Source organism: Rhinopithecus roxellana, chromosome 8 (assembly GCF_007565055.1).
Source record: "Rhinopithecus roxellana isolate Shanxi Qingling chromosome 8, ASM756505v1, whole genome shotgun sequence".
Classification (NCBI taxonomy): domain Eukaryota; kingdom Metazoa; phylum Chordata; class Mammalia; order Primates; family Cercopithecidae; genus Rhinopithecus; species Rhinopithecus roxellana.
In genome coordinates this window covers 9,948,313-9,963,613 of record NC_044556.1, presented here as the reverse complement: position 1 = coordinate 9,963,613, position 15,301 = coordinate 9,948,313, and the positions used below count along the sequence as shown (strand labels likewise).

Here is a 15,301-nt window from a genome sequence, read left to right as displayed (position 1 = left end):
TCCTTGCTGCCCTGGTTCCCCAAACCTACCCCCTTCTCCCTCTCTGTGATAGTCCCTTTAAAAGTTGTCTGCCCAGGGCCAGGCACGGTGGCTCACGCCTGTAATCCCAGCATCTGGGAGGTTGAGATGGGCGGATCACTTGAGGTCCGGAGTTTGAGACCAACCTGGGTAACATGGTGAAACCCTGTCTCTACTAAACATACAAAAAAATCAGCCAGGCATGGTGGCATACCTGTAATCCCAGCTACTTGGGAGGTGGAGGTTGTAGTGAGCCAAGATCATGCCACTGCACTCCAGCCTGGGTGACAAAGCAAGACTCTGTCTCAAAGAAAAAAAAAAAATTCTTCCCAGTTTTCACCATCATGGCTACAAGTTACCATGGTCGTTTGTTGATTTGGTCATTTCCCTGAGGGCGAGAGGCCAGATTGCCTTGTTGTTGTACCCACGCCAACCCTCTGACGTTTGTTGAATGAATGAATACCCATTTCTCAGATTAGGAAAGGGGATAAGAGACCTCCTGTGACTTGTTCAGTCAATGTAATAAACAACTAAATTATGCAATAGGTAGACAGAGGTCAGTAATTCAGAGGAATCCAAAGCGTGTAAAGGAGAAAACTGCTGAGGTGGGGGCAGAATTTAAAAATATGGGGGCTAGCCAGGTGCAGTGTCTCACCCCTGTAATCCCAGCACTTTGGGAGGCTGAGGAGGGCAGATCACTTGAGGTCAGGAGTTCGAGACCAGCCTGGCCAATATGGTGAAACCCTGTCTCTACTAAAAATGCAGAATTAGCTGGGTATGGTGGTGCACACCTGTAATCCCAGCTACTTGGGAGGCTGAGGCAGGAGAATCGCTTGAACCTAGGAGCCAGAGGTTGCAGTGAGCTGAGATCATGCCACTGCACTCTATCCTGGGCAATAGAGTGAGACTCTGTCTCAGAAAAAAAAAAAAAAGGAAAAAAGAAAAGAAAAACATGGGTAAGGAGAGCCTCACTGTGGGAAAGAGATATTTCAACAAAGACTTCAATGAAGAGGAAAGATCTAGGGGACAGTGTCCAGGTCAAGCGGAGTTTGTGCAAAGGCCCTGAGGCAGGACAGTGCCTGCTGTGTTGAAGGAACAGGGAGGAGGCCCGTGTGGCTGGAGCAGAGTGAGGGAGGGAGAGGGTGGGGAAGGTTGAGAAGTGCCTGGTGGGCCTTGGGGAGGACGTGGCTTTTACCCGAGGGGAGGGGGACTGGGAGCCATGGAAGCAGAGGAGGGATGTATCCTGAACTCAGGTGCTCTCTGGCTGCTGTGGGGAGGACAGACTGAGTAGAAAGAGACCAGCTGAGATTGAGATGCTGATAGTTTGGACCAAGGTGTAGCAGGGGACAGGGTGAGAAGCGTTCAGATTCTGAAAGCAGAGACCACAGAATTTCTTGGTGTCTCAGCAGAACCCACTGAGAATGACCAAAGTTTCTGGTCGGTGCCACTTGAAGGATGGAGCTGCTGTTGTCTGAGATTATGGAAGGTTGGAGTGGAGGGAGGAGGTTTAGGGATGAGGGCTGTGGGTAATATCCCTCCCCTAGCTGGGCTCCCCTAGCTGGGTTTGAGATGTGTGTTAGACGAGGAAATGAGGGGTGGGCAGTTGTATCCAAGAGTCTGGAGTGGCAGGGAGGGGCCCCACCTGGATCCGATGGACTCACCTGAGTGAATGGAAATAAGACAGTCACACCATCTTAAATTATCTTTTTGGACCCTTGTGTCAGCACAGATAATCTCAGTGCACAGGCAGAGCTTGAGCTACCAGGGTGTTCACCTCAACATTTTATCTAATAAAAGTGAAACCAGCCTGGACAACATAGTGAGACCACCATCTCTAAAAAATATGAAAATTAGCCAGGCATAGTGGTGCATGTGGAGTCCCAGCTACTCAGAAGGCTGAGGTGGGAGGATCGCTTGAGCCAAGGAGGTCAGGCTGCTGTGAGCCATGAAGGCACCACTGCACTCCAGCCCTGGGTGACAGAGCAAGACCCCGTCTCTTTTATTTATTTATTGTTGAGACGGAGTCTCCCTCTTTCATCCAGGCTGGAGTGCAGTGGCGCGACCTCAGCTCACTGCAAGCTCCGCCTCCCGGGTTCACACCATTCTGCTGCCTCAGCCTCCCCAGTAGCTGGGACTACAGGCGCCCGCCACCTCGCCCGGCTCATTTTTTGTAGTTTTTGTAGAAACGGGGTTTCACCGTGTTAGCCAGGATGGTCTCAATCTCCTGACCTCATGATCCGTCCCAAAGTGCTGGGATTACAGGCGTGAGCCACCGCGCCTGGCCAAGACCCTGTCTCATTAAAAAAAAGAACAACAAAAAACCCAGCAGCCAGAGCCTCCGTATCAGCCAATAAGGGGGATGATTAACTCATGACATCTCTACACTACATGACATTATGGAAGTGTTAGATTTGATATTGCAGAGAACTATTTAAAGACTGGGGGAAACAGTCAAGATGAATGGTTTTGTGAACAAAGGCAGGTCGTGATAACGTATATGTAGTATTGCCCTGGCTCTGTGAAGTATGCATGCTTAAAAATGTCAGGAAGGTATTTTGTTGGCAGTTCTTTTTTCCAGGATTTCTCAATCTCCGGGCCGTTGTCCTCAGGGGCCGGATCATCCTCTGTGGTGGAGAATGTCCTGTGACTATCTAGTCTCCATCAAAGCTAGTGGCGTTTCATTCCCTGAGCTATGACAACCCCTAATGTCTCCAAGTATTGCCAAATGTCCCCTGAGGAACAGAATCACCCCCTGGCTGAGAGCCCCAGTTCTAGATGAATGTGTGGTTGCTTGTCATGGGGGGGATGCGTTATTTTATCAGAGAAAACAACAACAAACAAAACAAAAAAAACGAAAAAACAGGACAAGCGAGGTGGTTGTAATCCCAGTGCTTTGGGAGGCCAAGGCGAGTGGATCACCTGAACCCAGGAGTACAAGACCAGCCTGGGTGACATAGTGAGATCCCATCTCTACAAAAAAATTAAAAATTAAAAGATTACCCAGGCGTGGTGGTGTACACCTGTAGTACCAGCTACTTAGGGAACTGAGGCGGGAGGATCGCTGGGGCTGGGGGAGGTCGAGGCTGCAGTGAGCCGTGATTGCGCTATTGCATTCCAGCCTGGGCAAGAGAGCAAGATGTTGTTTCAGAAAAAAAAAAAAAAAAGAAGAAGAAGAAGAAAGAAGAAACAGGCAACAGAGAAAAGGGAGCCAAAGGTTCTCAGCCTGAGGCTCCCGGGCAGGTGGGAGGCGATAGCTGAGCCTCCTCGGGCCTCACAGGGACCTCCTCCCCTAGCTGGGCCTGGAGCGCTTCCACAGCCTGGGGATCATGGGGCTCAACTCAGAAGAGTGGGTCATCACCCGCATTGGTGCCATCATGGCAGGGTAAAGGGCACATGGCCTCTCCCCGGAGCGTTTTGGGGGCAGGAACCCACCAGCCCACCTTCTCTGGGGTCCCGAGGGAGAGTCCTCAGGACAGGGAACTGACAAGGGCTCCCACTTAAGTCTATGCTTAGTGGGATTTTTCAATGGCTCAGTCCTGTGCATGCCCAGCTCACCCTTCCAGACATTCTCCACCTAGTGAACTCATATACATCCCATGAAACCCCACTCTCATATCCCCTTCTCCTAGAAAGCCCTCCCCACTTCTCAAGGCTCTCCAGTACTGAGCCCTCTCTCTACCCATCCAGGACACTGGGGAACCTCTTGAGAGCAAGGTCCAAGCCTGGACTGTCCCTGAATTCCACCTCCCAACAGGGTATGTTGTGTCAGGTGCTGGGGACTCCCAGGAACCTTGCACTCACCCAGCAGCGAGTAGCTGGGATTACAGGAATGTGCCACCACTCCCGGCTAATTTTTTTGCCTTTTTAGTAGAGACAGGGTGTCACCATATTGTCCAGGCTGGTCTCAAATTCCTGGCCTCAAGAGATCCATCCGCCCCGGCCTCCCAAAATGCTGGGATTACAGACATGAGCCACCGCACCCGGCTATCAATTTTAAATAATAATTAATATGCTAAGAGCTCTAATGGAAAAAGCAGACAGAACCTACAACAGGGGGGTTCTCGTAAGCAGAGAGATGGAAACTCTAAGAAATCAAAAGGAAATGTTGGTCATGAAAAACACTGACATAAAGAAAGCATGCTTCCAATGGGCTCGGCAGGGGACTGAAGACGGCCGAGGAAATCATCAGTGAGCCTGAAGCCAGGTCAATAGAAACATCCCTCGCCGAAAATCTTAGAGAAAAAAAGAGGCCAGGCACAGTGGTTCATGCCTATAGTCCTAGCACTTAAGGAGGCTGAGGTGGGAGGACTGCCTGAACCCAGGCGCTCAAGGCCAGCCTGAGAAACTTAGCAAGACCCTGTCTCTATTTAAAAAAAAAAAAAAGAAAGAAAATTGAGAAGAAAAAAAACAAGACAAAAACACAACGAAATGAACAAATGGAAAGGGACCGTGGGACAGCACAAACCCGTAACATACACATAATGAGGCTTGGTTACAGACCTGAGGCTGAGGCCGGCGGATCACCTGAGGTCAGGAGTTCGAGACCAGCCTGGCCAACATGGTGAAACCCTGTCTCTACCAAAAATACAAAAATAGCCGGGCATGGTGGCGGGCACCTGTAATCCCAGCTACTTGGAAGGCTGAGGCAAGAGAATCACTGGAATCCGGGAGGCGGAGGAGGCAGTGAGCCGAGACCGCACGACTGCACTCCAGCCTGGGCAACAAGAGTAAAACTCCACGTCAAAAAAGAAGAAGAAGAAAAAGAAAAAAAATTGCTGAGAATTCTCCAGGAACTCACCAAGTGCCAACAAGGAGACATTTAAAAAAAAAGTAAGGCCAGGCGCAGTGGCTTACTCCTGTCATCCCAGCACCTTGGGAGGCCAAGGTGGGAGGATCTCTTGAGCCCAGAAGTTCAACACCAGCCTGGGCAACATAGCGAGACCTTGTCTTTACAAAAATTAAAAAAAAAAATTAGCTGGGCCTGATGGCACGTGCTTGTGGCCCCGGCTATTCAGGAAGCCGAAGTGGGAGGATTCCTTGAGCCCGGGAGGGCGAGGCTCCAGTGGGCCGTGATAGCGCCACCCTACTCCAGCCTGGGTGACAGAGTGAGACCCGGCCTCAGAAAACAAAACAAACAGGTGGGGCACGGTGGCTCATGCCTGTAATCCCAGCACTTTGGGAGGCCAAAGCAGGCAGATCACCTGAGGTCAGGAGTTTAAGACCAGCCTGGCCAACATGGTGAAACCCCCTCTCTAAAAAAATACAAAAATTAGTCAGGCATGATGGTGGGTGCCTGTAATCCCAGCTAGTCGGGAGGCTGAGGTGGCAGAATTGCTTGAATCCAGAAGGCAGAGGTTGTAGTGAGCCAAGATTGTGCCACTACACTCCAGCCTGGGTGACAGAGCGAGACTCCATCTAAAACAAAAACAAATTAAAATTAAAAGTAAAACTTCAGAACAACAGATAAAAATATTCTGAAACATAAGCTGATTCATTTATATGAAGAAAAAAGCATGCAAGAATATCTGGGGAAATTCTGAAGCAGAATTATAAAGGGAAACTACCACTACCAGACTTTTTTTTTGAGACGGAGTTTCGCTCTTCTTGCCAGGCTGGAGTGCAATGGCGCAATCTGGGCTCAACGCAACCTCCACCTCCCGGGTTCAAGCGATTCTCCTACCTCAGCCTCCTGAGTAGCTGGGATTACAGGCATGCGCCACCATGCCCAGTAATTTTGTATTTTTAGTAGAGACGGGGTTTTTCCATGTTGGTCAGGCTGGTCTCGATCTCCTGACCTCAGGTGATCTGCCCACCTCGGCCTCCCAAAGTGCTGGGATTATAGGTATGAGCCACCGTGCCTGGCCAGAAAGCCCTACCACATTTTTACACATCCATAGTCCTTCCACTACATCTTGGAGCGTCTGGGAACCCTGAAGAAACCACTGTAGATCCTCTTTCACTCCATATTCCTACTTTAGGAGCTCAGACCCGAAACCATACCCCGAAGGCTCAAAAGAACCTTTCTCTGGAAAGGCACAGGGCACGGAAAGCCACACTCTGATGCTGGGAATGGATTTTTTGGTTCCAGAGTAGAAGGGAGAAGACATGCTCCAGAGTCACCAGTGCTAAGCTGAGCCCAGCTGAGTCCCCAGCTGCTGCCTGCTAACAAAGGTGATCTCAGTCAGTGGCTGCCGCAGTGACCCTGCAATGTGGGCCGCTCAGGAATGGAACTCCTGCTCCTCTGGGTGGAGCTGGAGCTGGAGCACAGAGGACAGATCTGCTCAGATGGGGCCAGTGACAGCTTCGTCTCCTGGAGGTTCACTGAGCTCTGCCACACTGAGGCCAGAGAAAAACCCACCATAGGGAAACTGGGAGATGGCATGCTGGCTCCTGGGAAAAAATGTTTTTGCCTACATTTTTCTTTCATCCATCCATCCATCCATCCATCCATCCATCCATGTATCCATCCTTCTTTCCTTCCATCCACCCATTGATCCATCCATCCATTCATCCTTCCATCCATCCACCCATCTGCCCTTCCTTCCTTCCCTCCCTCCTTCCTTCCTTCCCTCCTTCCTTTCCTCTCTCCTTCTTTCCTTCCTTTCTTTTCTCCTTCCTTTCCTCTCTCCTTCTTTCCTTCCTTTCTTTTCTCCTTCCTTCCTTCCTTTCATCCACCCATCAATCCATCCATCCTTCCATCCTTTCTTCCACCCACTCACCCATCTGTTCATCTATGGTCCACCCAACCAATCATCCACTCATCCATCAAACCATCTGTCCATTCACCCATACACCTTATGAAACCAAGTTTTCTTCTCAACCCAAACCTTGCTGCCTGCTTCCAAGTAGAGAGCATCTGAAGCAGGATGCAAGCCAAATTCTCTGCCCTCTTGAATTGCTGGTGGCGTCGTCTCCAGCCTTGTTCACACTCCCCGCCCCCACCAGGCTTGGTCCCAACCCTCCTTCCCCTTCTTGGTCACTGATCTGGGAGCACTGGGACAGGCAGTCGGGGCAGGGGGCCCCAGGCTACCTCGCACGCCTGACTACTGACTCGACACGAGGAACAAGGCAGATGCATGGGTCTGCTTTCCCATCTGACTTTATTTCACTTTTTTTTTTCTATAAAACTCCTCCATAATTTCACAATTTAACAAAAGTTTAAAATCCAGGAAAGAAACAATCCTGTAACTCGTTACAAACACGATTCTTCTTATTCCTTTTATCCAGGAGTTGGTTTCGGGCCGATGAGTGTCCTAGTTCCTAGTGAGACACATTCTTTGTAAAAACCCTTATGGGCAAGAAAGGTATTCGATACCATTTGCTTTCCGGCGTCGGTTTACATTTTTGTTCAGGAGAGAGCAAAACACAGAGATCTGCACTGGGGGCAGGCGGCTTAACACGAAACACGTGGCAATCACAAAGTGCCGGGCCCCTTCCTATGGAAGTGTCCCCAGAGCCCTCGTGGGCCCAGCCGCCGGGCAGCTGGGGTGGGGTGGGAGAGCAGCTGGGGATGCTGCTTTTGGAGCCCATGCTGCCCGGCACGTCCATCGGGTGGTCACGGAGCCAGCCCTGGGCCCAGAGCAGCTCTGGAGGACGACGTGAGGCCTTCCGGCCAGAGGAGGTAACTGAGAACTGGGTTGGTGCTTCCGGAGGCCTTGGAAACCGCAGGAAGGGCCAGACGCCACCACCGAGAGCAGGCGGGGAGCCCGGCCCTCCTCTGGCTGAGCGGAAGGCTGCTCGAGTCGCTGTGTGGATCCTGGGGGGGACTCTCGTGAAGGAGAAAGGCCAGCATCCTGGGCTGAGATTCCTGTCCGTGACCCCCAGCGGCCTCTGTCCATAGAGCACCCAGCAGCACAGGCCCCCAGTAAGCCCCCCTCAGGCCAGTTCCTTCAGTCCAATGTCTTAGTTTCCAGAGAAGAAAGGAAGCGCCCCACGGTGTATTGTTGGCCGACCTGGGAAGGGGAGAGGGGGCACAGGGGCCTGCCCTCTTCCTGATACCTGAAGGCAGTGGGGCCGGAAGAGAAACAGAGCAGGTGGCGAGGAGTCCTGGAGGCTTCCTCGGAAGGTTCTCGGGCCCTTTCCCGAGACAGCTGGCAGTTTCCCCAGGACAGCTGGCATTGGGGGCAGCCTTGGAGGCAGGGGTCCCCACCAAGGAGTGTTCAGGTCTGCTGACAGAATCAGAGCAGGGACAAAATTAGGGACCTCAGGGAGGGACAGATGGAGCCCCCCAAGTCTGAGCTCATAGGCTGGGGAGGAGGAGACATCTAGGTGGGTTCCAGGGGGCGCGAGTCCACCTCCAGACCCTCAGCCCTCTTTTCCTCATAACTTGGTCAGGGCACAAGGACTTGAAAGGACTTGAAAGTCAGGGGGTTGGGAGGACTGGAGGCGCCTCGAGTCAAGGTCCAGGAAACGGAGGCTAACCAGGCAGGCCTCCAGCCCCTGGGACCCTCAGCCAAGGTGGGCTGGCTCCACGGGAGCGTCCTGGTCCTGGAAGAGTGGGCCGGGAAGGAGGACCGGTTTGGCCCCTGGAGACTCTCAGGCATACCAGGAGTGGGGCTGCAGGCACGGCACCAGCATGAATTGTGGCGGTGGAGGCCGGGGCGGGCCAGGCCACGACCAGAGAGAAAGGCAGCCTGGGAGGGCCAGCCCGGCCAACCCACCGGGCCTGCCGACGGCCGAGCCCACGCTCAAGGGGCTGACCGGAGTCCAATGCGCCTCAGAAAACTCCATAAACTATCCCGTCTTATTTGGCAAAAGCTCATATTTTTTTTCAAAGTTTGAAGACTTGATGAACAAAAGAGAGGAAGAGGAGCCTATGGGAGGAGGCCGAGCCCCAGGGCGGCCGATGCGAGTCTGTCCCCGGAGACTGTTGGCGCTAGTCTGAGTAGAGCCCGAGAGCGGAGTGGTGGCTCCCTGGCGCCCTGAGGACTCACTGCCCTTTGTAGTGTTGGCTGGCGCCCCGGGAGCCCCGGCAGGAGGCGGCGGCATCCTTGGAACGGCAAAGGGAGAATTCCTCCATGCGCCTGGAGAGGGCCAGCTGCCGTCCCTGGCTCGGCCTCTAGCCCCACAACAACACCGCGGAGACATCTTAACCTACAAGCCCCACCGTACGCACCCCCCACCCACCCCACGTGCACTGCTGCCACAGAAACGCACATGGACACTGCTCTTAACCAGACAGTGCACACACATATATAATAGAGATAACTATACAGCACGGACCCCAGCACAGCGTGAGCCGGGGAGGAGCCGGCACTAGGTCTACACGGAGGACGACGCAGACACACAGGCAGGGCCTTCTGAGGCCCAGGGTGGGCAGAGGGTGTGTTCTGAACCATTCAGGAGGCTGGAGGACGCTCCCCAGCCGTCGGTCCGCTGCTCAGAAAGGCTGGGGCAGCCACGCCCTGCCACACAGCCCGCCGAGGAGTGGGGCCTGGTCCCAAGGCTGGGCGAGGGGCCCCCGGCCCTGTCTCTGCCCAGAGCTGCCTTCAACACCAGCCGCTCTCTGAGGGGAGCCCAAGGGGTGACTCGCGTGTGGCCCAGCCTGGCCCCAGGGCTCCTGGCGATGGAGCAGGGAGAGTGGGCAGGGAGCCGCCGAGGAAAGTGCAGCGGGCCGTGCGGGCGAGGACAGGGCTGTCGCTAAGGCAGTGCTGCGGGCAGGCGAGACGGGAGAGGAGGGCAGGCGGGGCCCGGCTGCAGCCTCCCAGGACCCTGGTGGTGGGGGCCCGGCACGCGGCCCAGGGTCATGTGGCCACGGCCTCCAGATAGCTCTGCAGTTTGCGCACGGTGGTCTCGTCCAGGGAGAAGAGGTCAAAGTCGAAGGTGGTGTTGGTGACGTTGAAGTGGCCGGTCTCCTCGATCAGATTCACAATCTGTAAGGTGGTGGCAGGTGGCTTTAGGGGCAGGAGGCCAAGGGTGGGGTTGCCCTGTTCCCCAAGAGAGGTATGGGGCTCCTGGGACAGCACTAGGGACCCCTGCAGCCCACACTCCTCACGGGCACCCAGACCTCAGCCAGGCAGGACCCTCAGGGGTGGCCATACCTGCTGCAGCACGTTGCGCTCCCGCAGCGCCATCAGCCTCCGGTGTAGCTCCACCAGCTCGTCCGTGTAGGCCTGGGGAGCGGGGCGGGTCTCAGCAGCGTGTGGGGGGCCCTGAGCCCTTCCTGCTCCCACGCCCAGCCCCACCCATGACCCAGTCCATCCCAGCACAGGAGACAGGTAGCCACATTCACCCCAAGGAAGGCCCAAGGCTGCAGGAGCAGTCCCTTAGCTCCAAGGCCGTGCCAGGAGGGGAGGAAGGACCGCCTCTGCTCCCGCCCAGGAACAGTCTGACTGTGGGGTGTTCGGGGGTTCTGGGGTCCTCCACTGGCTGCAACTCCCACCACCCGCCCCTCCTGAGCCCCCCCACCTTGTCGTAGGTGCCCTTCTTGAGGATCTTCTCGGGCTTGCTGCAGGACTCAGGGCTCCTCCGGCCTGACACCTGCAGGGAACCCAGGCCTCTGCTGAGCTGTGGCCCACACCATCCCGAGCCCCGAAGGCCCCACAAACCCTCCTAAGACAGCCAGGCCCAGGGCTAAGCCCGGCCTCCTGTGCACCCCCTGCCTGCCTGTGGGCCCCAGGCTCACCTTGCTGTTGGGCGGGGGTGGCTTCTGGGGGGGTGGGGGCTCGCGGCTGGGCAGGGAAGAGTCAGCGCTGTTGTCACTCTCGCTGTCGCTGAAGCTCAACCTGGACCGACACACAGGGGCGCATCAGGCCCCTGCCACCCCCACCACCCCCACCCCGCCCCCAGGCTCAAGCCCCTGTCCGCGCACAGAGTCGGTGCCTGAGCCCACACACCCCCGACAGCTCCATTCAGCTCTGGGCAGGAACCTCAACTGAAAAAAAAAAATACTGTGTGTGTGGCCACCAAAAGGAAAGCACCCCAAGAAAACCAGGCCACCCAGAGGCCCTTTGGGGGCTGCCCGAGCCAGCCCGGGACACCCGGGGCACAAAGTCCCCCAGCCAGATGGGGCTTGCTGGGCTGTGGTCCTCTGACTTGGTTCTGTGGCTTTAACAAGGGGAGGAGGAGCTGCCTGCTGAAAAACCTGCCGGCTTCTCCCAGCACTGCCCTGCGGCTTCCATGGCCACCCGCCCCTCTGATGCTCCCGCAGCCGCCTGACCCTGGTGTGCTCTGGACGGCAGGCCTGCATCAGTTACAGAGGCCCATCAGTTACAGCGGCCCCCGACCCTAGAGGGTGTGGTCCTAAACATGAGCATCTGGTGGTGGGGAGAGGCCCAAGCTCTCAACCTCCCCCACCCTGGGGAGCTCTGCCTCAGTTTCCCCATCTGTGAAAGGAGGCTGCCATGACCACACACACAGCCTAGGCCCATTTTTCTCTCACTATGCGTGCCTGGGGTCCCGCTCTGCCAGGGATATTTTGGGCTTGATCCAGTGAGAGGGGCCCCTGACAACTAGCACTTCATAACACGTTTAAAACACAGCAAACCCCAGGCCTCCCAGCGAACAAGGGGAAAGAAGCGCCTCGAGTGCACTGGACTCCCCGCTGTGCAGCACCGCCATTGCCCCTGTTCCTAGCCTGCTCCTGCCCCGGCACAGGCTCCGTCCATCTCTTAAACTTGCCCCTCAGTGGCCTCAGGCTGGAGCCACTCTCTGCAGCTGCCTCCCGACTCTGGCGGCTCCAGGTCTGGCTCACGTTGCCCATGCGACGCCCCTGCCTGCGCTCCTGCCGGCCTCTGCCCCGCATCCCACAGGTGACTGGGATGACGGCTGGGAACCGCTGCAGACTGGGCTTCCCAGGCAGCAGACCAGAGTGTGCGGAAGCTCCGATGGTGCGGCCTGTGCGCTCCCTGTCCCAACAACGCAGGGACAAGGCCGGCAAGCCCTCACCCAGGGCCCACACAAACACACAAATGTTCCAGGAGGAATCAAAAGGCACCTCGCGTGCGGCTCAGTCCCTGTGCCGTGCCTGCCAGCCCCTTTAGAACCAGACCCTATGTCAGCCTCTCTGCGCTCATGGCTCTTGGCGCAAGCAGAATCCACCCTGAATGTCACTGAACGAGGTGGGAGCCGGCTTCCAGGTCCTGTCCTGGGGACGCCACAGCCCTCCTCGTGTCTAGAGGCTAAGTCCCTGTCAGAGTCGTGGGCTGGACCTCCCACCAGCAGGTCCCCTGCAGTGAGCCACTGCTCCTGCTCTGTCTGCGGTGGGCGGGAATCCCGCCATGTGCCTCTGGCTGCACATGGAGGACCAACCAGGACCTGCCGCCCAGCCTGCGAGAAGGTGGCTTTAGTGAACAACAGACATCTGCAGGCGCCGGTGAGGCTCCCATGCACCTTGCTGGGTGCAGGCTGATAACCAGCCCTGTCTTCAATAGAAGCCACTGAGGCCTGGAGGCCTCAGCCTCACAGGAGGAGGGGCTGACTGCCATCTCTGCTATAGCTTTGGAAAAGCCTGGGCCCCTGCCCACTGAAACCTGTGTGCCCGGGGCCAATGCCCGCACGTTCTCTGCTGTCGCTGGGCTGGAGGCCGAGCGCGCGGAGCTCTCCCAGGTGGGGTCACACCAAGGGTCCTGCATATCCCAAGGATGCGCTCGGCACCCCTGTGCCTCTCGGGGAAAAGGCCACAGGCAGCCAAAGCTGCTCCCACACTGGGTGTCCACTGTCCCAGGATGGGGCTCTCCATGGATCCTCACCCGTGTAAGGCAGGTGGGAAAGGACTGGGAGTCTTCTGGCCCAAGAGCAGAGCAACAGGCTTGCTCCCCTCCCCCCACCTCCAGCCAGGGCTCCCTCCTGCACCCCTCCCTGCCAGATAGCCTACACCTGCCAGCGACCACGAGGAGGGACGACACCCAAGGCCCCAGATGGGGGCAGCCCTTGAGGCCCTCAGCCTCAGGGACCAGGAGAGGACACACAGCCCCAGGCCCACCCCAAGGCCCAGGCTGGACTGAGGCCACCTGGGGACGGATCCTCGCTTTGGCCCTCCCAGGGGACCCTCCAGTCCCAACCCCACCTCCAGCCCCACAATCACTGCAGACCCAGCCAGAGGCGCCCCGGGTGGCCTTGGCTCCCGCCGGGCAGTCACCTGGAGTCCCTCCCCGGGTTGGCCTTGCCGGCAGCCTCCTCGCCTGACGAAGAGTCATCCTCGTCGGACTCCTCAGACTGCAGGTCCTCCACCATGGAGCGCAGGGGTCCTGGGGAGGCGGGGAGGGGAGGGAGGGGAGACAAGGGCAGGGCTCCGCTGAGCCTCCAGGGTCCCTCGCCCATGAGGCCACGCAGAGCTTCTTGACACTGGTGACCCCCAGATGCACATGCCAGCCCACCTGGGGGTCCCTGTGACCATCTCCAAGAACTGCCCCCACACCGGCAGCCACCCCTTTCCCCAAGAACCCCCTGGTTCCCCCATCCCTCCCTACCTTCCTGGCCCTGCTCGCAGGCCTCAGGGGCCTGGCCGGCAGCGGGCGCGCAGGGCCCCTCCATTGCTGCAGCCGGAGGAGAGCTCAGGGCACAGAGATCAGAAGCTCTGCCGAGAGCCCAAGGGAGGGCGAGGGAGCCACAGCCCGGCTCGGAAGCTGGGCCTGGGGCCACAGATCTCTCTGCCTGCGCCCTACGCCGGCCTGCCCACCCCCTCGGTAATCCCCTCTGCTGCTCCCAGTCCACCGTCCTCCCCTTTCTCCAGAGGCACACGGTTCCAGTCCCCTACAGACGGCATCTTGGTTTATATTCCTGTTACCAAGGCAACAGAGGGACACAAAGCCCTCAATTACCTTAGTCACATGATCCCGCTTCAGTAGGTCCCCCTCCCTTCCCGGCAGATAAGAACACTTGGAGCGAGTGTGGGCTTCAAGGGCCCCATCCCCCAGCCCCCTCGGCAACTGCACGGCTGAATTCCAGGCCAGGCTCCCTCCACAACCCCGTACACGCCTCTCCCCCAGCCCCCCTGCAAAGGATTCCAGGCCAAGGGGGAAGGAGGCTCCTGCTCCAATCCAGGAGTGGAAACGCTTCTGGCCTGGGAGTGGGTGCTGGGGTCTGGGCTGGGGCTCAGGGCTCAGGGCAGCTCTCCCGCTGTGTCCTGCAGGCTGCCTGGTCTCCAGGGCCCTCCCCACTCTGGGGCAGGCTGGAGCAGGCCTATGCCCTTTCGCCAAAAAGCCTTCCCTACTCAGGGTGGCCTGCCTGGAGAGGGAGAGGGCATGCCAAACACTCCGGCAGCAGGAGACCCCGGCCGTCCACAGGCAGCCAGCACCTCGGTGGCCCTGGGGAGCGGGTGGGATGGGCAGAGGAGGTGATGCCGTCTGCCCATGGTCCCTAGCAGCACAGGGAGGGTTCTGGCCATGGGCAGGGCCCTCACCAGCCTGGCTCCAGGCACGGGGTGCATGCCAACAGCCACCACAAGGGGCAGTGCCCCAGGCCTGGCTGTAGATCCGGTTACCTGTTCCTGCTTTGCTTTTAAATACAGACTCTCCCAAGCCACGAAAACCCTCCATGTACAGATCTGTAGGACCCACCCTGTGCAGGCAGCGGACACTGAGGAATGCGCATGCGGCCTGAGCTCCAGGCCCTCCCCGGCCCCATCTGTGCCCCCTGGCTGCTCTCTGTACACACCTTGGCTGTGGTTCTGAGATGGCTCGAAGTCCGAGTCTGAGCTGGAGTCTGAGCTGGAGCTGGAGTTGGATGGGCTTGACTGGGCAGACTTCACCCAATGGCAGGGCAGGCAGGGAGGGGAGAGAGGGAGAGCTGTCACCTTTTAGCAGAGACAAAGGGGGCCCCTCTGGCAGTGGTTATGCTGAGTGGGTCTCCCACAGACACCCCCAGGGTCCCAAGGGTACCCAGGTGTGCCACTGAGAACGCACTAGGGAGCCAGCGCCGAGGCCATGTGATGCCTACAGCCTCCCACGCCAGCCCTAGGACACCCCTGGATTCTTCCCACTGAGGGGTGTCTGGGTTTCCCGTAGCGCCAGGAGATCTTGCAGACCACATGGGCTCTCCTGTCTACCCAGGCAGGTGCACAAGGGACTGGGAGGGAGGCTGGGGCAGGGGCCTGAAGTCCCACAGGTGGGTGGGCCTTCATCCAAGAGGGCAGGCATTGACTGGTGTCGCAAAAAGGTCTGGAACAGGAAAGCTGGGTGTAGACACTTCTTGTTCTGACCCAGCGCTGTCCTGGGGCTCAGGGGTGGCGGAGAGCTCCATCTCCCCACCCATGTGCTGCTCCTACCGCCAGCTGCCCGAGACACTGAGGAGCGTGTGTGCACAAGGGACAGAAGCCATGGGCAAGCCTGGCCCGATCCGCCTC

The 15,301-nt window shown here is 57.5% G+C and overlaps 1 protein-coding gene and 1 pseudogene across 3 annotated transcripts in view; both read right to left on the bottom strand.

Annotated features, from left to right (window-relative positions):
• Positions 1 to 7,099: 7,099 nt before the first annotated feature.
• LOC104665376 lies at positions 7,100 to 9,130 on the bottom strand (annotated as a pseudogene). The gene has a single exon (XR_748401.2). The product of XR_748401.2 is annotated as an uncharacterized LOC104665376 (transcript).
• The window catches only part of MLLT1 (MLLT1 super elongation complex subunit), a 72,526-nt gene continuing 64,324 nt past the window's right edge, over positions 7,100 to 15,301 (bottom strand). The window contains exons 7-12 of one of the 2 annotated variants that reach the window (XM_030936112.1): positions 14,614 to 14,701; positions 13,097 to 13,205; positions 10,643 to 10,742; positions 10,426 to 10,497; positions 10,059 to 10,130; positions 7,100 to 9,890 (exon numbers count right to left, since the gene is read on the bottom strand). In XM_030936112.1, coding sequence (XP_030791972.1) covers positions 9,762 to 9,890; positions 10,059 to 10,130; positions 10,426 to 10,497; positions 10,643 to 10,742; positions 13,097 to 13,205; positions 14,614 to 14,701 — 570 coding nt within the window. In that variant the 3' untranslated portion in view covers positions 7,100 to 9,761. The remainder of the gene's footprint in view (positions 9,891 to 10,058; positions 10,131 to 10,425; positions 10,498 to 10,642; positions 10,743 to 13,096; positions 13,206 to 14,613; positions 14,702 to 15,301) is intronic. The other variant, XM_030936113.1, reaches the window with a different exon arrangement.